Genomic DNA, 25787 nt, shown 5'->3' on the forward strand with positions numbered 1-25787 from the left:
GGGACCGCTCAGGGAGTGTTGCTCAGACACATGAAAAATTAGAGGGAACATTGCCAACTTTATTATATAGACTTTGCCAGCAGAAGCATCTTATTTAGTGACATTGTCAAGGAAACAAAAACAAAGGTTTCCAGCACAGTGCAGGCATGCTCAGGAAAAAGAGTATTTAGCGTGTTTTGTCCCAAAATAATGTTGATTATTTCATTGAGTCATTTTATGTATATGTGAGATTGCCTCTTGAATTAGTGCATTTTGTTAAAAAAGCAGTCAAACAATATTTTTTTATAGTTTCTGCACAAAATTGTAAATTTTATTCCTGAATTGGTTTCTGCACATCCAGTTACCAGCTGAGATGATTGGCTGATTGAATGCCGCATTGTCTTTTTAGTTAATTTTTATTGTGAAGTAGAATTGAACTTGATAACCATCTTCAAGTTGGGCGTTGCGCTTTTATATTCAGCATGCAGCAACAATACGTCATGCTGTTCTTTTGATTTAGCACGTCAGAAGAAGTGTCTACTCTATTTCAGCAACATGTTAACAGACATTACTTTAGCCAGTGATGCAGAACAACATTTTCTTTTCGAGAAGCAGAGCTGAAATAACTTACTGTATACTCCCCTACCAATGTGAAGTCATAAATATTCATGTGTCAGTTGATAAAAGAGTGGTTTCTTCCCCGCAAGCATGCAGCGAATGAAGCTCTGCTGACCTGCTGCAGCTCCCAGTCTCCAGCGTATCATCAAAGCAGACCATAGATGAAGATGATGGTGTATCGAGAGAAGGAGGCTACCTGCTGAATGGCTAATCAACCTGAGGGCAAAAACAGCTTGGTGACTAGAAGAATGTAGAACATTTCAGGAAGTGATCTCAAAAGTATCCACATATGAGTCAAGGAAGCTTTTTATTGACTATATTTAACATAATTTAAAGAAAAATTCTGAAAAGATTCAATAGAACAGAAAGTTACTTACAAACTAACAAAGTTGTAAAACCATTCATGCTGTTTTTCAAATGAAAATATAAAGCACAGTTGCATAACAGTTTGAGTTCCATTTTTGTAATTTCCTTGGCACATTTTCACCATTTGTTACTTTTGTTTGTTGCTTTCTGTCATGGTTTGTGAAATTCACTTACTATAATTTATTGCGGTTAAAAGTAGTTTGCAGCCTTCCAAAATGAGCTAAAGCTGTTACCAAAATTTAAAGGAACTTCCATAACATGCATATACTTTGTTGAATAGATATCAACTAAACTTAAATATAGAGCCAAGATGGGGAACATCAGCCTGTTAAGTCATTACTAACTCATCATAACTGCTGTGCATTATTATATTTGGCAGCATGGGAAAAGGCAAAGCCTTTTGAGCAGTAGGATAACAATAAGACATGTCAAATATAAAAGAACAGCAGGAAAAATCGAAAAATAAATACCATACCCCTGGAAAAATGCTGACCCCTGGTGGTGAGCAAAAGTTTGCACCATCTATTTACACTAAATGTTACAATATGTGTCTTAAGCAGTGTTGGTCAAATTACTTGAAAAAAAGTAATCAGTAACTAATTACTGATTACTTCCCCCAAAAGTAATCCCGTTACTTTACTGATTACTTATTTTCAAAAGTAATTAATTACTTAGTTACTTAGTTACTTTTTAAAAACCCGATTTACAACCTGAATAGGTGATAAAGCGATAGATCTTTCAGCCCAATTCTACTTTTTCTACATAATCCATCATACAAAATGTAATCAAATGGAAAAGTCCATTTTTAAAACTTGTTTTATTAGTTTTAATCTTTTAACTTTATGCATCAAGCAAAAATGTAATTATATGCAACATTCTCTGACTGGAAGAAATTAGTTTAACATTTAAAGCTATTTTCTGCACATTCCAGCACATAAAATATTTTTTGTGTTTACACTCACTCTTTCAAATAGATGCAAGTAAAACACAGCAGAAAATAAATAAAGTCAAACACTCAGCGGTTCTGTTGCTCTATTTTCACCTGTAAAGCAGGACTGGGGGTAGGCGGAGGTTTACCCTGGTGCAGGTGTGCCGTGGTCAGTTGAAAAATCCGCGACTTTCTCTGTGAGTTTCCCATTACGTGGTAGCGCACTCGGTGCTTGCTTGGAAGTTTAGGGGTTTTTTTGCTGTAAAAAGAAGTTTTGTTCCCACGCACAACGGACGCTAATGTTTTTGTCACTTTTTATGGAATCAAACTCAAAGTAAGGTCAGTACTTCCACGCTTTAAACACTGCACACTCATACTCTCTCCCACAATCGATATGTGATCCATTGTTGATCTGCACACAACTGTTGTTACTAACGGCGCACTCGCTTACGTCACTGTCGTGAGACATTCTCGCAAAAAATCACGGTTTTAGTAACGCAGTAACGCAGCGTTCCTACGGGAAAGTAACGGTAATCTAATTACCGTTTTTTCAATAGTAATCCCTTACTTTACTCGTTACTTGAAAAAGTAATCAGATTACAGTAACACGTTACAAGTAACGCATTACTGCCCATCTCTGGTCTTATGTGAACTTAAGACAAATTTAAGACAATATGTTAAAACCCAGAGAAAGTCCAGTACTGCTAGGTTCAGTAAGTATAAGCACGACAAAGCGGGCCTGTATTGTAGTGGTTAACACATTCACCTAACACAAATCTGCGAATAAATCTACAGGAGGAGGTGTATGTGGAACTATGTACTGTGGTGAGCTCTAATGAATAAGGAAGTAGCTTTAAGGGGCTACTAAGCTAGTTAGCTTAATAGGTTGTGGTAGACAGATTTTGTTGCCCTTGAATGGAGCCAGACTGTAGAATGTATATGAGGGACAGATGTCAAGTTTGAAGATGAAATCTGCATGGTTCCTCCTCTAGCTCATCTAGCTTCAAAAATGATTTTAAATATATTCATGTTTATGGGACAATGACCCCCCTTCTGGCTTGATTTGTGACCTGTGAACACATTCAGTCACTGAATTTAGTGTCTACTTTTATAAACCATAAATTACAAAATGCACAGCAAGAAAATAAGTACATTTTCAAAAAACTTCTTTCCAATAATTCCACTTTCCAATAATTTTTGGATTAGTTGGTTCAGATTGTAGTGTTCGGCACTGTCATCTGCCACTTGTATTCGTTTTTAACACTTTAACACAGATTTTCATTCATCTCTGACCCAATAGCCACAGCAGCCAGTTTCTATAGCAACCGATGATGATGTAAAATGGAAATAACTTCCTGATTTTTTTTGCCTGCATTCTTCCTCAACAAATCCAATTAATTGTGGGTTCGCTCACTCAAACACGAAGCCCCACAATTTTCTCCCTTTGAGCTGTCAGTGAAACTACTGGCTGTGTCCTTCAGGATCTCTTACATGATTTTGCAGCAACATCAATCAAAACTGCTTCGCGTGCAATAAGGGAATATAAATACCCATCTCTGTTACATTACATTCCCAGTTGTAAATCAGGGCTGGTTTGGCTCCAACTTGTGTGTTAATCTAGAAAACGAAACAAATCCTGAATAGAGAACCCAGCAGGGGTCTCGTCTCAAAACACTGACTCACTTAATTTGTAGTAGGTGTAATAGAGTCATGACATTAACCAAGAAGATTTCACAACTTCTAAACACTAAAGCTATCCTGACTTTATTGAAGCTAATTAGAGGGCTAACAGAAAACAAGTCCTCCAGCTCCTGCATTTAAAATGAGTCATCTTTAAATATGTTTTCATGTATTCTCACATTGGTGGGCATGTCTGTGAACCTCGCATTATCTCGCCCAAGCCTCTGAAGTTTCAAGCATATGACTAATACATGAAGAATTCATAAAGCTTGCCAGATTCTTTTTGGATGCTTAAACCCTGTTGCTGATTTGCTCTTTTGAAGTCTCCTTGCTTGGCAGTTTGTCTCATTAACAGGCCTGTTTCAACAAGGCCCGCTGATGTGGGAGCGTATTGCATAGGAAAAGAGAGGGGAGGAGGGCACACACTGGAGAATAGAGATCTATTGGCTTGGAAATCAATGGTTATCATGTCAGCCAGATGCTTGCTCATCTCACTCGCAGAGTCAGAACTATTGGAAAGGACTCATAGTGTTTGATTATTGCTTAGGCCATTTTTATCCCTGAAAAGCTCTCTGCACCTAAAATGTGTGTGTGCGTGCACTCCATAATGTGTTGATTTTACAGACAAAAAAAGGAGATTTTCATTGATTTTTTTCTTTGTTTTTAGAAGAAACAGTACATAGACAACATGAGATAGCACATAGATCAGACACTATGGAACTGTAGATGTACCGATGTATTTTTCTTCATAGTAATACACACTGGTGCTGTTAGTGTAACTGATCTTTAAAAAAAGACTACAGAACAGAAGCATTGCTTCATTTCTGCACTGATGCCTTGTTTTGATTAGAATTCCCTATCCACAGTATGTTTTTTTTTTAAAAAAGGCAAGTCTACCTGCTTTACCGCTGTTCTTCATCAAAAAGCAGCAGTTTAATGAGTCCTGAAGCTATTTTTAATATTTAATTTCATCTTTGAGTTGTTGGGGGGGGGGTTAGATCTAGGTGGAATAAGTGTCCTCTGGATGTCATCACTTGGAGAACAAATTCCTTTCATTATCTCTCAATAACTTCCAAAACCCCCAACTGAGGAGCTGTTTACATTTTTTGAATATTAAAAACACGTTTAGCTTGTTTTTTTGTGAGACCTTTCAAGCTTTTTCAACCCTTTCGACGTGATCAAAGGGAAAAAAATCTCTTTCGCAGCTGCCAGTTGCAGTACCTGTGAAGCAGGTTTTTGTTTGGATCCTAATAGCAAGCGTCCCCATTTTTCAGCAATTTCATCATTCATGTGCTCCAACACCTCTGTGTGGGTAGCGTTGGTCTAATGTTTTGTTGATCCTCTTCTTAGAGAATAAATTAACTTGCTCAAATATCGAGATGGCGGTAGAATTAGAGAATTGGAATGAGTGCATGTTTGATCACACAGAACAAATTTTCAGTTTTTAATTTGCTGCATTTGGGGCATTTTGTTTGTTTTAATTTAATGCCTTCTAATTACAAGCAGACCAGATCTTGTAACCACACCGGTGGCAGCACATGCCTCATTTTGGTAGCTCTTTGTGGAAGAAGCGAAATTTAGCTTCTATAAAGCTAAAACCTTGATTTAAACCTACACATCAGCCTGTATCCAGGTGTGCTGGATGTTATCTGGATGTTAACACATGATGGACATGATTACACCGAGTATTTCCTTTACCTCGACTGTGCTCACGCTGTAATCGGATGAAATTATGCAAATGCAGTAGGTGCAGTTGGTGGGCTAATTGATAAATATAGCACGTCCTCATCGTGTTGTCTGGACTTCAGTCGTTTTTACTATTTTCCTCCCGTACCTTTTAGATGGTCCTTGTTTAGAAAAGAAGGGAGAAAAAAGAGAAGGAGGAGGAGTTTGGTGACCTTTCAACATGCAAAGCAGACTTTTCATCAAGAGAAGACAGAGAAGTGGAGATAGCATTGATCTTCTCCTTCAGATGTGATGGGATTGATCCAGTATCCTTCCAGCCTGTGCTTTTGCTTACCCACAATGCATTTCTTCATGCATGGTGCATGAAGTATCTTTATAATTTGATAATAGATAGGAAAGAATTTACATTATAGTTGCCTAAAACTAAACCAAAAATTTAAAAAAAGCTAGACTAAAAAAAAAAAAGCAAATTAACTGAAATAATTTTGTGAGTTGGAAAATGAATTAAACTAAAATAAAAAGATAGAGGTAGTATAGTTTATGACACCTTGACTGATGACACATTGATAAACATGTTTATTGAGACTCTGAATGGAAACAAACCTGTGAGTCAACAGCTTTCAAAAGGCTGTGGATGTTTCTGTGTTTATTCTTTGTGTTACCTCTGATTTTACCTGCTGTTTTTTCTCAGTCCTGCCTCTGACATATGCCCTCCATACAATAACTCTGAAAAACACTGAATTGAAATAAGAAAATTTAATTTGGAAACTAAACTAAATTCAAAACATAAAGTCAAAATGAAATAAAAATAAAAAGAAGTAGAAAACACAAACCCATAAATACTATACAAACAATACAACAAAAGGCCACAAAGATACTTTAGGTGGTTCATGGACCTGAATTCAAAGCTTAAACCACAGACATCAACAACAGTACTGCAACTCACTGGTTCACTTATTCTAACTCAGTGGATTTCAGGTAGTGCACTTAATTGATTTTCACCTATAGTCGTCAACTGCCCAGCAGAAGCAAAATAGAGGAGTAAATGTTCCAAAGCTCCAATAAGCTGCTCCAGACATGATTAATCACTTACTGTGACTAGTCAGGACCACAGCGGAGCAGTTACAGTGGTAGTCAAAGTACAGCGTAAATACAGGCTTGTGAAACGGATTGAGATGCCTGATAAACATGCTTGCACCATGAAGCTGTCATTCCCTTGTGACGAAGAAAAGCCTGCTCTTCCTCCGCTCTCCTTTCACTGAATGACAAGATGACAGCCCTCAGGTGATTGCATGACAGGGGCACACTACATGTTCCCGACAGCGCTCACCATATACTCTTGATAAAGTCATCAAGGCCTCTGCTGTTTACCAGCATGCCAATGCAGCTGCTTGTGGAAGATTAGCAAAGCGTGCCGCATTTACGTGGACACTGACTGATGCATGTCAGTTAGTTAGACAGATATAACCGCATATTTTAGCAAAGGAGAGTACATGCAGTGGCAAAACATGCAAAAACAAAGAGGAATTTAAAGGGAACTTCTAGTAGTTTGGTATGGTTTGTGCAAAAATATATGACTGAGAGTAATAGAATCTTTGAAGTCCTGTGAAATGGTAAAATGGTAAATGGCCTGCATTTGTATAGCGCTTTTCTAGTCCCTAAGGACCCCAAAGCGCTTCACACTACATTCAGTCATTCACCCATTCACACACACATTCATACACTGGCGATGGCAAGCTACAGTGAAAAACTAAGTACACCTTTACTGCTTCCATTGAAATTATGAGGATAGGTAGCAGTTAATTAATTGATCATCAGCACGTGTGAGCACCTCTATAAAAGCAGAACGTTTGCAGAGGGTGCACACGTGTAGCTTACAGGTGTGTGCTAACACAGTGCTGAGGAGGAAAGACATCAGTATTGACCTTAGAGAAGGAATTATTGCTGCCTATCAGTCAGGGAAGAATTATGAGTGCATTTAAAGTCCATCGTTCTGCAGTGACAAAGACAATTACAATTCCTCCCCACACAAGAGCTACAACTCAGACTACAGCTCCCAGTTAACACGTTGTTGTGATGTTAAAGTTCATAACAGTAGCATTAGAAAAAGGCTGAATAAGTGTGGTTTGCCTGGAATGCTACAAAGAACATGAAGCATGGGTCAGGTTTGCTTTATCTAAACAAACCACAAGACTTCTGGAGCAATGTCCTTTGGACAGACGGAACCAAAGTGGAGATGTTTGGCCACTTAGGTGAAAACCAAACACGTCATAGCTGCTGTCAAGCACAGTGGTGGATGATTAATGCTTATTTAGTAGCCACAGCACCTGGGCACCCTGGGCATGAACTCCTCTGTATACCAACGTATTCTAGAGTCAAATGTGAATCTAAATCTTGGCTCAAATTAGGTCACACAGCAGTGCAATGATGCTAAGCAGAGCAGCAAATCTACAATAAAATGGTTGAAACTGAAAGTCCAGACTTTAACCTAAGTGAAATGCTGTGGTGGGACCTAAAGAAGTAAATAAAAGACCACCTACAAATCTAAATGACCTGAATAATACATTTTGTATGAATAAATGCTCTAAAGAGGATTGGACCAAAATTCCCTCACAATGATGTAAGAGTCATGCAGTCTCTTACATCATGCAGATGAGGGTTATATACAGTGAAATAAGATAAGATAACCTTTATTAGTCCCACACGTGGGAAATTTGTTTTGTCACAGCAGGAAGTGGACAGTGCAAAAGTTATGACGCAAAAATTAGAATACAATAAGAATAAATACAGTACACAGCTGAGGTACGGTACCATCGTGACTGTTTGAAACATTGTTATCGGTAAAATGAAATCATGTTGGACACATCTGTTCATTCTTGATTCTGATGTCCAAGCTTTCCTGTTGTATGGGCACTGAAGCAAATAAATGTTCACTCCAAAGTCAAATGCATCAATCTTCAGGCCTCTGGTTCTATTTATCCATCTGTTTTGTATATATATGAGTCCCAGTTTCTCCTTTCTCTTGAATTTAGTGGTGTCAGGTGGCCCAAAAAATACATCTGAAAACTCTTATTAGAAATCAAGATCCAGGTGCTTTAAAAAATACATAAACCATAGGAGATGAACAAAAAATATGTAAATATGATTTGTGAAGACATTTTAAAGATTTGTCAAAGGGCGTCCTTGTCGTATTTCACTTTGATTGCAAGAAAAGTGAAAGAAGCACTGCGTAAATAAATACGAGTCATTTGTAGCCCTAAAAAAAGAGTTTGCATTTGCATGTCCATCAAACCACAGACCTATAAAATCAGGGCAGCAAAGCACTTCTGCTTTTGATTCTGCAGAAATTGGCCTGACAAGAGGAACAATTGTCAGAGCTCGAGCGCTTGACAGGAATAGTTTATTCACAAAAGGAAAGCGTTAGTTTTCACTTTTTTTTTTTTTCATGTTGAAACACATTTTCTGTCTTGCCATTGTTTATATAGATTTAACGGAGCATTTCTGAGGCACACAATAGAATAATGGCCTCACGTCAGTGTATTCGGTTCCTTTGTGGGGTTTTTTTACCAAAGCTGGGTCAAAATGTTATTTGAAATCCCCACGGGATTACCAGCAGAAGTAGCGTTTTTCCAGCGCTTGCATACAGGCCACTCGCAAGGCCAATTCAATCCTCATGAAAGTCTTTTATTTGCTTCTTGTGAAAATCCTGCACCATGTAGCATTATGAATACTGAACGTTTTGCTAGATTATAGTCCAATTTTAGCTTTCAGTCCGGATTGATTTGATTAACTCTCAGGATCTAATAGCGCCATGTGTTATTTCCTTTTTTTCTTTTTTTTGTGTGTGTCTGCAGTCCCTCCAGTGTTGTCAGTGTTCCAGCAGTCCTTCAATGCCACAGCTGACTACCAGGAATCTGTCACCTTTACTTGCATCACTTCTGGATCTCCGGACCCCATAGTCACATGGCACAGGTAAAGTTCAAAGAGATATTGGGATTGGGAGACATCCAAAGAATATTGGTGCTCCCTCAAGGATGTAGGATAGGTTTATCCCCAAGTAGACACCCGAAAGTGCTACCCTAATATGATTTCATTCCAAAACCATGAGAATTAATCTGCTGATATAGCAGCGCCTACACTTATGGGAATGCTTCCCACAAGATTCTTGGAGCCTGCTTTCGAGGATTTGCTCCCATTCAGCTCCAACAGCATTTGTGAGGCTCAGTGTTGATTTTGGGCGATAAAACCTGGCTTGCATTGGCGCCCCAATTTATCCCATAAAGTATGAGCTGAGCTCTACACGAGCCCACTCTTCCACTCCAGACTGGGAAAAAATGGCTGTATCCATCTAAGAGAGGAAATGATGTTGAACCAAATGATTAAGGCCATCATACACAAAAGGTTCAACTCCTTAAATAGCCATATATTCAGTTAGAAAACATAAGGGACAAAAACAGCACTGCTTGATTGATTACTGGATTGAAGTCACTTAATTAAGTCAAATTTAACCTTAATTTTCAAATAATACAGGCTATTATGTTCCCTACTACCCATTCGTGCCTATGTACAAATGTGTATATATTGTTTTCAGAGCAACTTTCTTTCATAGTTCTGAGGAATTTATAGTCCACCCTCGCACATTGCCCTCAGCAGCCACACAGTAATATCCATGGCACATAGCAACAGAGCGAAAATTTGCACCTAAAGAGCATTTGACACTCCACTATCCTCTCTACAGCTTGACATCGAGCAATTAGCTTGCACCCACTCGGCAGGCAATCATAACAAGCTCTTTGCACCTGAGCATCTATTGATAACACTTTATTGTTGTTCCATTGAAGTTTTTAGTGTTTGCTTAAAATGGTGTCGTCCCCCCCCCCCCCAGTTTTCCTTATTGGAACTTACTGGAAAGAGTAGTTTGTGGATGCTCATATTAAACACGTTTCAAGTAATGAGGTCCGTGCATGTAAAAGTAATCACCAAAGCTCTTTTTTGCCTGTTTTTGTCTCTGTGTGATGTCACTGAGAATGAATATCCCTGCCTGGTCTGTGGTCAGCTCAGGCTTATAGATCTGACCCTACCCACCTGCTGTTTAAACCATCTCTATATTTAAGGGGGCTTAAAGGCCCAGTTTGAGATAAATGAGGGTTATTTTGAACTCTGAAATCACGCAAAGCTACTTTAATAGAATCCTAGAATAAACATAATAAACTGAAAATAAGCCTGTAGTATCTTCTCTTGAGACATGATGTCTTTATAAATGTTATAAACAATCCAAACAAACATGACTTACAAGTGACCTCATGGCTCCTCATAATTGCTATATTTTGTAGTTAATTTGGTAAAATAAATACTGTGGGCTTGGCAACGTTTCTAAAGGGCAAAAAGAGGGCAACAATTCAACAACATATTAGTTTAGTCTTAAATTAAGATATTTTGGTTCCCCACTAGAGTTTGAGCTCCACCATTTACCACGTACAAATGGAAAATGAAATAGCTGCAACAATTTATTGAAATTTGTGCAAACATACATGGAAATAAAGTATAAAACAGAGTTTGTGCAATTCTAACATCCTTGAAGCTCCACTTTTGGTGTGACCACCTCTGTTCTTCAGCACAGTCTGAACTCTTTTAGGCAGGTTTCTTGTCATTTCCTTAAGTAGTCTTCAGGAATAATTCTACCGGTTTCTTGAATGACATTCAAAGCTCTCCTTTGGATGTTTCTGGCTCTAGGGAGGCCAATCCATGACTGATAGTGCTTCATTGTGTGTTTTTCTATCCAGGTATGCTTTACTGCATTGGCAGTGTGTTTGGGATCATTGTCATGCTGAAAAAGGAAGCTAATGGCAATCAGATGTTTTCTAGATGGTATTGCATGGTGAATCAATCAATGGTCCTTTTCTGTGTTCATAATTTTATGGATTTTGACAAGATCTCCAACACAAATAACTGAAATGCAACTAAAACCAAGACAGAGCCTCCACTGTGTATTACAGATGGTCATAGACACTCACTGTTGTACCTCTCTCCTGACCTTCTACATACACATTGATGATGATTTGAACCAAAAGTTTCAAAAAATTTGGATTCATCGCTCCACATTTTCAGTCCAGTTCTTGTGTACATATCTCAGCCTTTTATCCTTGTTTTCTCTCCTTAAGAATGACTTGACAGCCGCCCTTCCACTGAGATGATTTCTGATGTGGCCTCAGTGAACAGTAGATGGATCAACTGAAGGGCCAGATACATCTCTCAGATCCTGCGTCAGGTGTTTGCTGGAATTTTTTCTGTTTCTTAAGGAAACTGTTCATCTGCTGTATGTAGTTTTTTTTTTTAGCCTTTTTGAAGGTAGTAACGTCCAGCAGAACCAGACTCAGGAAGGGGCAACCAGTCATGGATTACTCATTTACAGCTGTGTTTGTGGCATTCAAAGAATATATGCCAATATCAGCAGATATTAGCTCTCTGTTAATATATCAGCTGAGCATTATTTGAACTGTAGCAAAGGGCATTAATTAATGCTTTCATAGTCCATAATTATGATGTGGGCCTATGATCTGTTATTATTATTATTGTACTTTTAAGTAACTTGGTCAGTGCTGCGCAGCAGATAAAAGCACATAAACCGATGCTGAGCATGTGCATCAATGGTAAACACAGATGCCTTTATTCATCACCCTAACAAAGAGGTCACATACCTCTCAGAGCGCTTACCTTCATCACAGGAGCGCTGCACAATTCTGCAGAAGATGAAGCACAGCGAGGTGAATTCTTCACTCCTGCATTTCATGTGACATCATCTCTGTGAGTAATACAGATGTAATGAGAACTGAACTGTCTGTTTGAAAGAGAGGTTGAATACAGCAGAAAAAAATGAGGCACATGCATCACTTTGTGAAGTACAAACAAAATTTGAAAGGTGACGCACAGCTGGAAGCAGCCTCAACTTTGTAAACCTCATTCATCTTGCTCCCTTGTTTTGGGGCTCCAAAAAAGTAGGAATTACTTTTACTCCGGGGTGTCTTACCTTGGCTTTTCAGCTCTGGAGCACAACAGTGAAATGTAATTTTAATGATTTAACAGCTGGCGTTATATTTTGCAGAATATTTCAGTGTGAAGATGGCAAAGTGCACATCTCCATCCTTACTTTTATATTGAGACAATCCCTGTGACAGCTTAACGACCTCAGTCTCAGTTTTGCTTTAAGTGTAAAAGTGAGTTTTGTTTGACGTTGTGAGTTTTGTTTCACAATAAGCCCGTTAAAATGAGGAGCCTGGGAAATAAGATATCTTGATAGGTTTCTCATAGTATCACAGAATGAAAGAGGCTTAGATACAGAAGCATTCACTCTTACATGGTGCTCACTGATGTGCTGAGGCAATTAAGAATAACCACAGAAGTAAGCGACTAAACCTTTTTCTTAATAAAATTCTCTTGCATGGTCAGATGTGCCATTCACAAAATTTGATGTTCGCAAGATCAAGAAAGGTTTAAACCAAGTCTCAGAGAAACTCAGCGTAGTACCGAGAGCTAATGAGACTTTATTCTTTGTTCTTCTACAGCAGAGAAGTCAAACTCGTTTCACACTGTGGGCCATGCACAGCCCACTTTGATCTTAAGTGGGACGGACCAGTGAAACTCCTATTTCTGTCAGCGTAAAGAAGTTTAATCACACATTTAATCCCTGAGATATTTTAATTTTAAAAAAGAAGTGTAATTTCAACAATATATCTCAGTTTTTCTACATGATAATGAAACGCTGCTTTGGGCTTAAATTGTAAGAAATACACATGTAAAATTACAGAAAAAGTTCTGTTAGCTCATTGCGACTGTTAATTCCATATAAATTCATAATGGTTTATCTAATTATTTACGTTGGTGCAGTATGACTGGAGGAAGCTGTAAAACTTATGAAAACACATCTAAAAGTCTAAAATGTATGCCCTCCATAACATTTTCCAAACCCTTCCAGTGGGTCAGATTGGAGGCTTTGCTAGGCCGATTCTGGCCCCTGGGCCTTATATTTGATACCCCCGTTCTGAAGTGTTGCGGTTTCAGGTCAGAAGGCAGCCTGTTTTCATTCCCAGTACTCAGATTCTTCCAGGTTTTGTTTTTGTTTTTTTTTGTTTTTTAAAGCTGCTGGTCTCTCAGAGATATGCCCAAGGTGTATTTTGGCTTCTGCTGGAATACCAGGGGTCACCATAATGGTGACACCCAGCTCGTCACACTTGGATGCTTGTTCAGAACCCCTTGACATTACACTTACGCTACCTTGGGTATCCTTGAGCCTAATTCTTTCATCTTGCAAAGTGATTCTTGTTAGGAGCATTAACAGATCGGGGTTATTACACCAAAAAGTAATGCATTACACATAACTCGTTACTTTTTAAAGGTTAAAATGCTATGTTACTTAATTATACCTGTAGAAATTAATTAGAAACACCACTCATCACATTAATTTTGTGTTATTTCGCATAACCACCTGAGATGCATTGGCACACAATTGCCGTTTAACAATATGAGCCTTGTTCCACACACTGGCATCCTGGCCTATCCTAATGAGGACACACACACACACAAGGTCTTTTTGTAAGTGTTTAAGAATTCACACAAAGCCGAGGGCAAAGTTAAAATGCAGCACTTCAAAGAAAAATGTTACGGCCACAGTGATTCTGTGATAGGAACAGGTGCCGTAACTGCTTTTGTTGCCTGTTGAAAATGAAGCTTTAGATGCTTGGCTGGGGTCAGCATATACTCTGACATCAGTCTGAGTTCTTCACTGCTCACTTTGACAGCATGCTGTCGAAAGTACTGTGCGAAAAATGAAAGCTGGACACCGCTCTGCTATTTTTCTTCCCCTACTACATCAGCTGAAGTCAGCTGATTGTAGCCCAAGTGCACAGAAAAAACATTACCCTTGATTTTGTTTTATCTGAGTACTCATCGTGCAGATAATTGAAGAACTTGCGGTACCAGTTGAAGGTTTGAATGGGTGAGTGTGTCGGAAAGGGATAAGTGAGGGATTACTGGCTAATATGATTACTTGATTTGTTTTTACAGTAATGCTTTGGATTACTGTAATGTGATTGGAGTAACTTTGTGTCCTAACATAGCAGGTTGAGGCACTAAAACCTGCTGTGCACATGTATTTTCATTGCTCTGTGGTTCTTAGGCTTGCACATTGGCAGTATGTCATTCGCTCTCAAAGTGTGGGTCATACTGAGATTCTATTTTGACATATTTTGGGGTTTTGTGACACTTTTAGTCTCATGGAGTGTAGCTGTAGTAATGTGGCTTGGCCACTACCCTGCTACAAGTAGATAATGGCACAACCTTGTGCCAGACCTAGACACCTTAGTCTTTATCAGAGGCATGAAAATTGCAAGTTCAACATCACCATTTGAATTAGCATGTTAACTTTGTGCGAGTGCTTTTTAACCTATTATGACACAGTCATACTTGGAAAAAATATTAACAAGACATTGTGAAACGAACTTGTGATCTCATTGCCTTTGAAGACCACTCGCAGTCAGTTGCTGTCTTTAAAGCAACTTTGGTACATCAAGAGAGCACTAAGAATCAGTAGGAATCAGTCTGCAGCTAAACGGAGTCCAGTTGGCAATTACTTGCAATCGGCAATATGAAAAATGGCAATTATTTGAGATAAACTGGCAAAAATCAAAACTAAAAAATGAGTAAACAAATATTAACATAGTTGCTGCAGGACAACATTTTGTCCTGACAACCTTGTTTTATATAGAAATAGAATAGATAGAAAGGTTCAAGGTCAAGTTCCATACTGCAAAGAGATGTGTCACAGTACAAGGTCATCAGTGACCAGGCACAGTCAGTTATAGACTGATTCCGTAACATTTGGGGTTAGATACAGGCTTATGGTGACATTGGAGCAACATCCACCTCTTTCTATGAATTGTTTTGCCACTTTTAGCACCATGAAATGAAAAAAGTGCATAACAGAAAAACCATAAAACCATAACACATATCATACGTGCTTTAGCATGGAGCTAAAATACACCCAAACCCCAGTGGATGTCAGTTGCATAATGTACATAATGTGCTGCATGTTTTATTTCAGCATACCATCCTGCGAGGTTTACTTGAAAGGGTACTCTTGCATGCTCCCACTTCACTCTAATGCTCACGTACTATTTTTTTTAATGCTGACTGAATAAAATATAAATCACCTGTCAAGGTCTCATTTCAGCTGACTGCAGATTTTGAACTTTTTTAGTGACCATGGACTGCCAAACATTTCTGTGTAGTCTGTTTCATTTCCCAGGTCAATAAGTCCTGTGTGTCAGTCCCAGACTACAGAATTAAAATGCGTAAATCACAACAAAGGCTTCGGTATAAACAACGCATCACATTCCAATTTAGTTTTTCTTTTGATGCCACCCCTCCTAACTAATTCCAGGCTCTCCCGTTGCATTTCCTGTCAGAGCGAGGTTTCACCTCATCCTCTGTGCATCTTGGGTAATGGACTACCTGTCAGCAGTCAGTCAGTATAATGACATTCAGCACTGCAGCACGCCCTCCACTGTCCATTCCAAAGATGAGGCCTCTCTTCATTTCCTCTTTGGCTCACCAGAGTTATTATTACTTGGCTTTGGTGTTTCCTCTGACGACTTTCAATTATCCCCCCTCTCGCTTTTCCTACAGTACAATGAGGCTGAGCTCACCACGCAGTATAACTGCACTCGTGTCTATTTGTGTCTGAGTCTTCAAATCCCCTCATGTGAAATCTCTAAAAAAATAAGAGTTTTTTAGTGGAACAGTAAAATATACACTGTGAATAATATAACAGCCTGAACTGAAGACTTGAGATATATCTGTTCTGAATTTATTACATAAAATAACTTGTAAAATAAAATAAAAAAACAAGATGCTATTGTCCATATTTAACGAAATGTTTTTTTTTTTTATCTCTTTTCATACCTTTTCTTTATATTTGCGAGTGGGGCAGATTAATAATGAATCACAACTGAATATGCTGAAGCACATTTGCAAACATCAGATCAGCTTTATCTGTTTTGTGTTCGTTTATGTAAACCCTTAATGATTTTAATTTCGAGAATCTCATCCGTTTATGCTCTGCTTCACATTCACACTGATACATAAAACTATATGTAAGCCTTTCAGATCCCCTGGGCAGATTAAATATTTCACTGAGTGAGAATTGGGGAGAAAAACTAAGTGCAAACCCTGCAGTAAATGAGCCATTTTTCAATTGATAATGAACTGTCTGAAATCCAATTTTTACTTAATTAATACATAAATTGGGCAAAAAATGGTGACTGTGGCACTCTTGTTCAAGTTTAAACATGCTATCCTACATGAAAACTCCCAGAACATAAACGTCTTACTTGTTAGGGTTCGTTCATAGAGCTTAAATTAAATATAAGTACTAGAAAAGCTCCAATAAAGCTTAGTTATAACAACAAAGTAGAGAAAAGCTGTGTTGAAGCAATAACTTTTTGTTTTATGACAGAAGAAGGGTCTTCACAAGTTATCAGAAGGAAGTAGTAACCAGGGCTTGGATCAAAGGCAGGCCTGTATTTGTTTTTAAGGTTTTTTTTAATAAGTAGTATATTTCACTAAAAAACTTTCCATTTGCTTTGGTAAAGTTAATGCATGTACTGATAAAACTGCAGAGCGCAGTAAGTCACACATAATAAAGATCAGTTTGGATCTCTGTAGAGATCTTACTTTTGCCAGAGAGCAACCCAGAAACTGCTGCACCCATGTTCTCACAGTTTACTTAAACTGACACAGACATGAACAAACATTCATTTTGTCTGGCTTTAATTTGTTTGCATCAACCACTTCCCAAGTGTTTATTATTATTAGAGACACAGCTTTTAACTGGCTGCAGTTATTTTATTTGAGGAAATGCAATATGCAAAACAAAGTCTAGTTAAATCTGCACTGTACACACTGGTTTGTATATGTTAGTTTTAAAGAGTCCCTTCCAAATTTGTCCTTTTTTGGCATTTTTATTTATTAATATTCATAAATAGCACAACAGTATTATCAGTTTTCATAGTAAGAATGCTACCATGTTACCAAAGGTACGTATTTACAAATCCAGGACATGGAGAGCAACATCAGCGATCTTCCCATGTTGTGTCCCCCAGGTCAATACTAAGTTTGTTTTGTTGTAATATCCATAAGCTCACAAGTAAAGTATTGGGCTGTATTGGGTATTCACATACTAAACACAAACTTCAGCTGTCTGTAGTTTGCTGATATGCAGTATAGGAAAGTAGATCTTAAAAGAAAATTCTGGTTACATATCAGAGAATTAAATTTGTGTGCTACAAAATTAAATGTATGTAAACAGGTATTTCCCGTGTTTTGGGTGCCATTGCTGCTTGATCCTACATGAATTCAGTAACTAAGCTAATCTTATTTTTAGCGACTTACAAATGCTGTAAAAGGACCTGTTGTCTAAATCAAAAAAAACAAAGCTATCCCTTGAACCTTTTAGACTACACGCCTGGTTAACTAGCTGCAAATAAACAAGCGGAGGAGGCAGCTAACATGCGTCAGACTATTATGATTTTGTTATGAAGCTTAAATATAGACATGCGTCAATTTATCAGTTTGATTTTTCTGGATAATTTCCCCACAGAGCCCAGTAAGAAAAGACATTAAGTCAGCAATGCATCTCCGCACCACACCGGAGTCATTTAGTGAGCATTGCAGTCCATAAGAAAACATTCACAGCAACACTAGTGAGTGCTGGCAGGCCTGTAACTGACACGATAAAGATGTTACTTTTCTGCATGGCAGAGTTTCACAACTCTGATGACATACAACAAACTATTCATCGAGCAATTGTTATTTCAATTATTGCCTGATCTGTTTATCCAAAACAATCCTTTCATCACACTTCAAATAGTGTCTATAAAAAGTGCCGTCATGTTTTCACCTGTTTACCTGCTATAGATAGAAATAGTTTCAAAGCCGAGGTGTCTGCACTTTGCCTGATTTTTATGGGATCGGTTGACACCCAAAATACAGAGATTATACATCTGTAACATCAAACGTGTACTGACGCATTCATATTTTAGGAGTTCAGTGTCAGTTTTGAGGTAGTTGCCAAATATTTCCACTCCTTACTTATGTGCCTCTGCTTTTCACTCGTGCAGGAAAGGGCAGCAGCTGGAGCCATCGGACCAGTACATTTTGAACAGGCTTGATGGCGGGCGGAGCATGTTAACCATCCGCAACATCCGGCAGGGTGATGGAGGCACCTACTCCTGCAGAGCCACCAATAAGGCAGGATCCCAGGAAAGAGAGCTCTTCCTCAAAGTGTTTGGTAAGCATGCAATCTGAGTAAAATACTATAGTTGTATAAGATACAGTTTATTTATCCTAAATTTTCAGATATTAATCACAACTATTAAAAATAGTGCAAATAATGTCAAAAAGATTAGTAAAAGAAAATATACAATAATATAACAAGATAAAATAGATCCATAAGGTAAGAGGCACTGTGGATCAAAATCAAAATATAATAAGACATGTTCAAGAAATATGAAGGTTTTAGAACAATATATAAAATATTAATAAGGTTTAATTAAATTTAATTTTCTAATTTTCTACAGACACTGGCCACTTTATTATATACATCTCTTCAACAGTGCTCATAATTACGGGTACCACTCCTGTCAGTTAAAAAACGGAAACTACAGACACCTCACCAAAACTGGACAACAGAAGACTATAAAAATTGTCTTAATTTCTTCTCCTGGTAGAGTCAGTCTTTGGTCGACTCACATGAAAGTGTGGTTCTGTCCTGCCTCATATCAATAGTTCAGTCTGTTGGTGTGTAATGGTTTGGGGGACTTTTTCTTGGAACATTTTAGTGTTATTTGAGCACCAACTGATAAGTGTAAGAAAAACCACGTTGTTCCTTCTATCTCCCCAAACCAGGACTAACATAAAAAAATCCCTTCCTATCACTTTAAAGGGTTTGTTTTCTTTTTCCATTATCTGTTATTTGGTGCCCCACCAAAGATTTTAAATGTAATAGCATTACCCATGACAGTAAACAGTGTTTTATGTTGATCCATAAAGCTTTATTGTAAGGACATCCACAAATTCCATTTTATAAAGAAATGCAGAAAAAAATGTCCAAATATGACAGTCGGCCCACACCAATAACAGCTTTATCAAAGTGATATATTTCTGTTAAAAAATAAATATTTCATTTATTGCTTCATATTTCAATTACTGCGCTCCTCATAAAAAATTTCAATTTATATTTTCATAAACCTGCCAGCTATTTCCTCACAGATCGACGTGATAGCGCTGCTTCTAGCTCATGAAAATGTATGGAGATTTGTGCTCAAGTCATCAACATCCTTTGGAGATGTGAAAAGCGCTTGTTCTTCAAAATGCACATTTAAATGAAGAAGTTAAGGGGGTGGGAGGAGTTCTGCTTCCAGGCCGTGTGGTGGGAGAACGCAGTTGTAAGTTAGTTTTATTACCCTTGACAGCACAGGCAGGAGGAAAACAGGAATTTTAAGTTAGACAAGGTGTGTGCAGGTGTGTATGTGCGCTTCACTCGTGTTTAGGCGCTGTAACCCATTGTGAGCCTCATCTTTTTCTGTGGCACTTTCACAGATCTGTTTGCACATGTTTGTTGTTAGGTGTTTGCTTTTATACACTCTAAGATGTTCACATCTGGGGGCCTCCAGGAAACAGTGTGTGTCTTTTGGCTGCTCTGTAAAGTTGCAAGAGCAGTCCATGAGCTGTAAAAGGCTGAAGCCTGCAGTCTTCGGGGATTATGTCAACTTGTCCTGCTTTTCAGGCAATGAGTCATTTGTTGCTGTAGAAGAAAATCCATACTATTAAGGAATAGCTGCATGTACTTGTTAGACATGCTAGAAGAGTGGCTCAAGGGATGCTTGGTTGGTCACTCTATTACTTTAGTCTGGACTGAAATATCTCAACAATTTCTCTGTGGATTTCCATTTACTTTAATGACTTTTATGACTTTGTTGGTCCACTAACTTTCCTACCCAGCAAATATTGTTGAGAAGATATTACAGATCACTTTGGAGAATTCTAAACAACACTGAGATTTGGTAAAAAAAAAAAAAGTAAAACCTGAATGCTGTCTTCATCAGTTTCGTTCAAAAATAGTCTAGAAAACATATCTTAAATTCTATTAAAGAGTAAAACGGTGTATTTTATCAACAGTTCAACTATGCCAACAATAGAAGAGAAGAGAATAGTCTTTTATTTTCATTGTACATTTAAAACCAAATTGTGGGTGCTCTACGGCAGCTATGTAGGAATAAAATATAAATATCAAACAAACAGGAGATTAGAGCTTAGGCCATTCTTGCCATCAGGCCCGCTGCCCTGCTAATGTTGTTTCCAGTGACAGAAGCACATAATGACATGAGATTTATAAAACTAAATTTGTTATTGTTTAAAAAATGACTTTCAGGGCTAGTCGACATTATATGTCCACATTCTAACATTTCACAACCAAATAAGATTTTATTTAGTGGGGACAGGTTAATTTGAAACTCTAAATTGAAAAGAGGTGTGAATGTGTCTGTGTGTTAGCCCTGCGATAGACTGGCGACCTGTCCAGGGTGTACCCTGCCTCTCGCCCTAAGACAGCTGGGATAAGCTCCACTGCCCCCCACGACCCTGAAAAGGATAAGCGGAAGCGAATGGATGGATGTATGGATAAGATTTTATTTATTTAATTTAGTAAAAATGCCAAGCTCTTTTTTGAGAAAAAAAAATCATGAATCACTTCTTCTCTTTTGTTGCGGAAAAATAATTTAAGCATTGAAACCAAACAGATTTTCTGAGATTTATTGAAAGAAAGTTAAACCCTTGCAAAGGGATCAATACAATGCAAACGGGGTTTGTACCAGCGTTGACCAACAGGTAAAATAATAACAGCTCCTTTAAAGCCGTTGTGCGGATACAATCTTTGTCTATTCAGTGGTTGGGAGTGAAATCCTCGCCATCATCTAGGCACCAGCTTGATAATGAAGTGTATCATGGCCTTGAGCAAATCTTAAAGTCATTTGTTTTCCCGTCTTCATACACTCTTTCGTTATACAAGAAATTTACAATTGCATATCAATAGTACGCAGAGGTTAGATGAGGTGAAACAAAAATTTTCCATCACACATTTCAACCAAATTTAGAGGTAAAGGGTGCTTCTTTTTAAAGGTTATAACTAACTGACCTGATTAAGCCCAACTCCCCCCCCCCCCCCCCCCCAAAAAAAAAAAAAAACAACCGTGAGTTGGGATCTGGTGAGAGTTTCCTCTTTACTAATTATCTACCACCATTATGTCAAAATGTAAATCCATCAAACCTGCAAAACTAATTTTGTTCCTTTCAGATCTGCTTTTTTTTTTTCTTTAATGGCTTTTAGCAAATGTTGTTGCTAATAGCATGAACGTTTGTGTGATGGTGATTGTTGTACACCTACTAACATGTGCATGTTGTCAGAGCCAACAAACAACTGTTTCACCCCTTATATCAAGACACTCCTAAACCAAAGGTTCTGTGACACATTCTTATTTTCAGATGAAAGTAAGTTCAGTATTTTAGGAAATCAAGTTCTTAAAGTCTGGAGGAAGAGCAAAGAGCAGAATCCAAGGTGTTTGAAGTCTACGGTGAAGTCAGTGATGAGTTAAAGCATAGGTGTCAAACTCTGGCCCGCGGGCCAAATTTGGCCATACCGCGAGCCATACCAAATTATTATTAGAGCTGGCCTACTGGTATTATACAAATAATATATATATTGTTTAGTATTAAGCTTTCCTTGTTCCATATTCTGTTTTTCAGCAAAACTTGTTTGAGTCCATTAGAAGAGATTCATTCTTAAATCTGGAGGAAGATTTTTTTTCCCAATAAATATTAATGTTAGCCCGCGACCTTGTTCCAGTTTTGAATTTTGGCCCACTGTGTATTTGAGTTTGACACGCCTGAGTTAGAGTGACATGTGATCTGCTGGTGCAGGTGCTGGCAGATGGACTGCTGTGTTTTATCAGGTCCAAAGTCAACACTGCTGTCTACCAAGTGATTTTAGAGCATGCGAGCTTTGTGGAGATGCCAATTTCTTATCACCTGGCACAGTGCCGAAACTACTACCAAATTATCTGCTGACCATACTATTACTTTGCTTGATTGGCCAGCCACCTCGCCTGACCTGAACACCACAACCCAGGCTTCAATAACACCTCAGAAGTGCGACAGGCTTCTTTTTATATTGTATAGAATATATATATATATACACTCAACAAAAATATAAACGCAACACCTTTGTTACTGTTCCCATTCCCCATGGGATGGACGTAGAGACCTAAAATTCATTCCAGATACACAATATAACCATCCCTCCCAAACAGTGGTCACAAATCAGTCCAAATGTGTGGTAGTGGGCACATCTGCCATATTGAGATAATCCATCCCACCTCACAGGTGTGCCACATCAGGATGCTGATCTGACATCATGAGTAGTGCACAGGTGTACCTCAGACTGCCCACAACAAAAGGCCACCCTGGAATGTGCAGTTTTTTGCGCTATTGGGGGTCTGGGGACCCAGAACCGGTCAGTATCTGGTGTGACCACCATTTGCCTCATGCAGTGCAACACATCGTCGCATGGAGTCTATCAGATTGTCAATTGTGGCCTGTGGAATGTTGGTCCACTCCACTTCAATGGCTGTGCGAGGTTGTTGGATATTCGTGGGAACTGGTACACGCTGTCGTATACGCCGGTCAAGCACATCCCGAACATGCTCAATGGGTGACATGTCCGGTGAGTATGCTGGCCATGCAAGAACTGGGACATTCTCAGCTGCCATCTGCCCTGAACAATGTGAACCATGATTCATCCGTGAAGCGCACACCTCTCCAACGTGCCAGACGCCATCGAATGTGAGCATTTGCCCACACAAGTCTGTTACGGCGACGAGCTGGAGTCAGGTCAAGATCCCGATGAGGACGACGGGCATGCAGTTGAGCGTCCCTGAGACGGTTTCTGACAGTTTGGTTGTGCAAACCAATTGTTCCAGCAGCTGTCTGGGTGGCTGGTCTCAGACGATCTTGGAGGTGAACCTGCTGGATGTGGAGGTCCTGGGCTGGTGTGGTTACACGAGGTCTGCGGTTGTGAGGCTGGTTGGATGTGCTGCCATATTCTCTGAAATGCCTGTGGAGACGGCTTATGGTTGAGAAATGAACATTCAATGCACGGGCGACAGATCTGGTTGACATTCCTGCTGTCAGCATGCCAATTGCACGCTCCCTCATTGCTGTGGCATCTGTGGCATTTTACTGTGAGACAAAACTGCACATTCCAGGGTGGCCTTTTGTTGTGGGCAGTCTGAGGTACACCTGTGCACTACTCATGATGTCAGCTCAGCATCCTGATGTGGCACACCTGTGAGGTGGGATGGATTATCTCAATATGGCAGATGTGCCCACTACCACACATTTGGACTGATTTGTGACCACTGTTTGGGAGGGATGGTTATATTGTGTATCTGGAATGAATTTTAGGTCTCTACGTCCATCCCATGGGGAATGGGAGCAGTAACAAAGGTGTTGCGTTTATATTTTTGTTCAGTGTATATATCCTGATTGATCTTAGGAACACTTTGAGATACTGGATTTGGGATTTTTATGAGCTATAAGTCACTTTTATCGAGATTGGAACGAAAAAGGATTGCAATCTTTATGCACGTTTATCTTTTATAAGTTTATCTTTTTTAATTAAATTATGAAAATGCCAACAAGCAAAAGCTTCTACAAAGACTGTGAAAAGAAGAAGAAAATGGGCTGTAAGCAAGGTGACCTGTAAGAAACGTGCTAAAATGGATTGTTTCAGACACTCTTTAAAAGAGCCCATTTATATGGCAGCATGCAAAGCTATGTTTTTAAAGTCTCTGAATGCAAATACAGAGTCTTAGAATGAAAGAGATCCCTTTGAAAAAGGAGTGCTAACAAACACAGTGTTATGATTGGCGCTCTCATCATATTAGGATAGCAATATTAGCAGTTAGCTAAGCATTGCTGCACAGTAACTTTTGTTAGCTACAGCAACAGTTTTTGACCAGCAGAGTATACGTTTTTGACAGCTTCCATGGCTAAATGTTGTCAGCGATACAGTTTGATAGAAGATAATTCTTCAGCTATCTGAAGCATCAACAGTAAATGTCAGGTTTCAGAAAAAGAGTAAGCAGATCCTACATTTTCCCTGCAACACTCAGCAGCTGTACCGGGAGACATTTATCACAGAAGCAGAGATTTTCATCTATCTGCAGACAGACTCTTAAGCGTTTGCCACAGTTTGCATTTTTTCCCCCCATTGTCAGTAGTCTATGAAACACAGCACCCACTTTAATGGGTTTTTCATTCTGTAATTTGCACACGTTCACTGAACACATCACAAATACATTCTTTTCTGGGGGGTTTATTCCCTATGTATGTTCACTTGAATCTACCATTTCTGTTTCTTCATGCATGTAGCCAAGAACAAGTCTTGACAGCAAAGACAGTAAATTACATCACCATAAAAATAACAAAAATGATTTTTCAGTTAAACCCTCTAAACTCTGGAACATTACAAGAGGCATTAGGGATGACAGGAGAGAATCTGTGCTGACATTTGCTTTGTGGATCGGCACAGCTGAAACAACAAATGCAGAGGTTATAATTATCAGATACAGTCAGTACCACATTTTACCTTCTGATACCTGTCAGTGGGTGGGAAAAGAGCCTTATGTCAAATATTACTATAGAGAGGATGAAAATACTGTTTAGCTGCATAAGCAGGCTTGTTCCTGCATTAACTGTCTGCCAAGAGGCGTCAAAGCAAACCATCTTTTTTGGTCTTTCATGAACTAACAATGTGACAAACTGTACATTTATGCCACTTTCTTCTCTTTCTGACATATTAATGGCTTTTTCATGGGTTATGGTTAGGATTGAGCCTGCCAGGGCTGACAATGTGCAGTAGCAAAATACAACATTTGCAAGTACAATTATTATAATACCTGTAATTAGAATAATTAAGCGTAATTAGAGGTATTACCATGTGTTAGAGTAAAATACTAATAGTTTTTTTGTCATGCTGAGTTTAAGAGAAACTTAAAGAAGTTCATTTGAATTTACAAACTGAATAAGAATAAAGTTCACTTAGTAAAAATCCAAGGTCAAATAAATTTAGGATTTTTGTCTTTTAGCGTAAAGAACGCTTCTCATTTAAAGAGGAAATGTTTTCAATAAAACATTATTAATAGCAGTCCCTGCAGAGTGGTTTGTGCATCACGCTTGACAAATGTGAGTTTTTTCATTTAATATTTTTATGATGAAGGGCATTTGAGGCAAACAGCTGTGGATAGGAACTGTAGAACTGGTTCAGACCAGTTTCAGCCATTAACAGTTTTCTGTGTTTGGCAGTCGGATCGTTTTGAATCTGTATTTGTATGTTTGCACACGAAGAGCTGTCAGAACATGA

At 38.6% G+C, this 25787-nt stretch overlaps 1 protein-coding gene across 3 annotated transcripts in view; it reads left to right on the plus strand.

Annotated features, from left to right (window-relative positions):
* ncam2 (neural cell adhesion molecule 2) overlaps positions 1–25787 on the plus strand; it is a 162157-nt gene that overhangs the window by 43952 nt on the left and 92418 nt on the right. For all 3 annotated transcript variants that reach the window (XM_026160121.1, XM_026160119.1, XM_026160120.1), the window contains 2 exons: positions 9112–9229; positions 18430–18599. In XM_026160121.1, the coding sequence (XP_026015906.1) occupies positions 9112–9229; positions 18430–18599 (288 nt within the window). The remainder of the gene's footprint in view (positions 1–9111; positions 9230–18429; positions 18600–25787) is intronic.

The sequence above is a fragment of the Astatotilapia calliptera genome, chromosome 23 (assembly GCF_900246225.1).
Source record: "Astatotilapia calliptera chromosome 23, fAstCal1.2, whole genome shotgun sequence".
NCBI lineage: Eukaryota > Metazoa > Chordata > Actinopteri > Cichliformes > Cichlidae > Astatotilapia > Astatotilapia calliptera.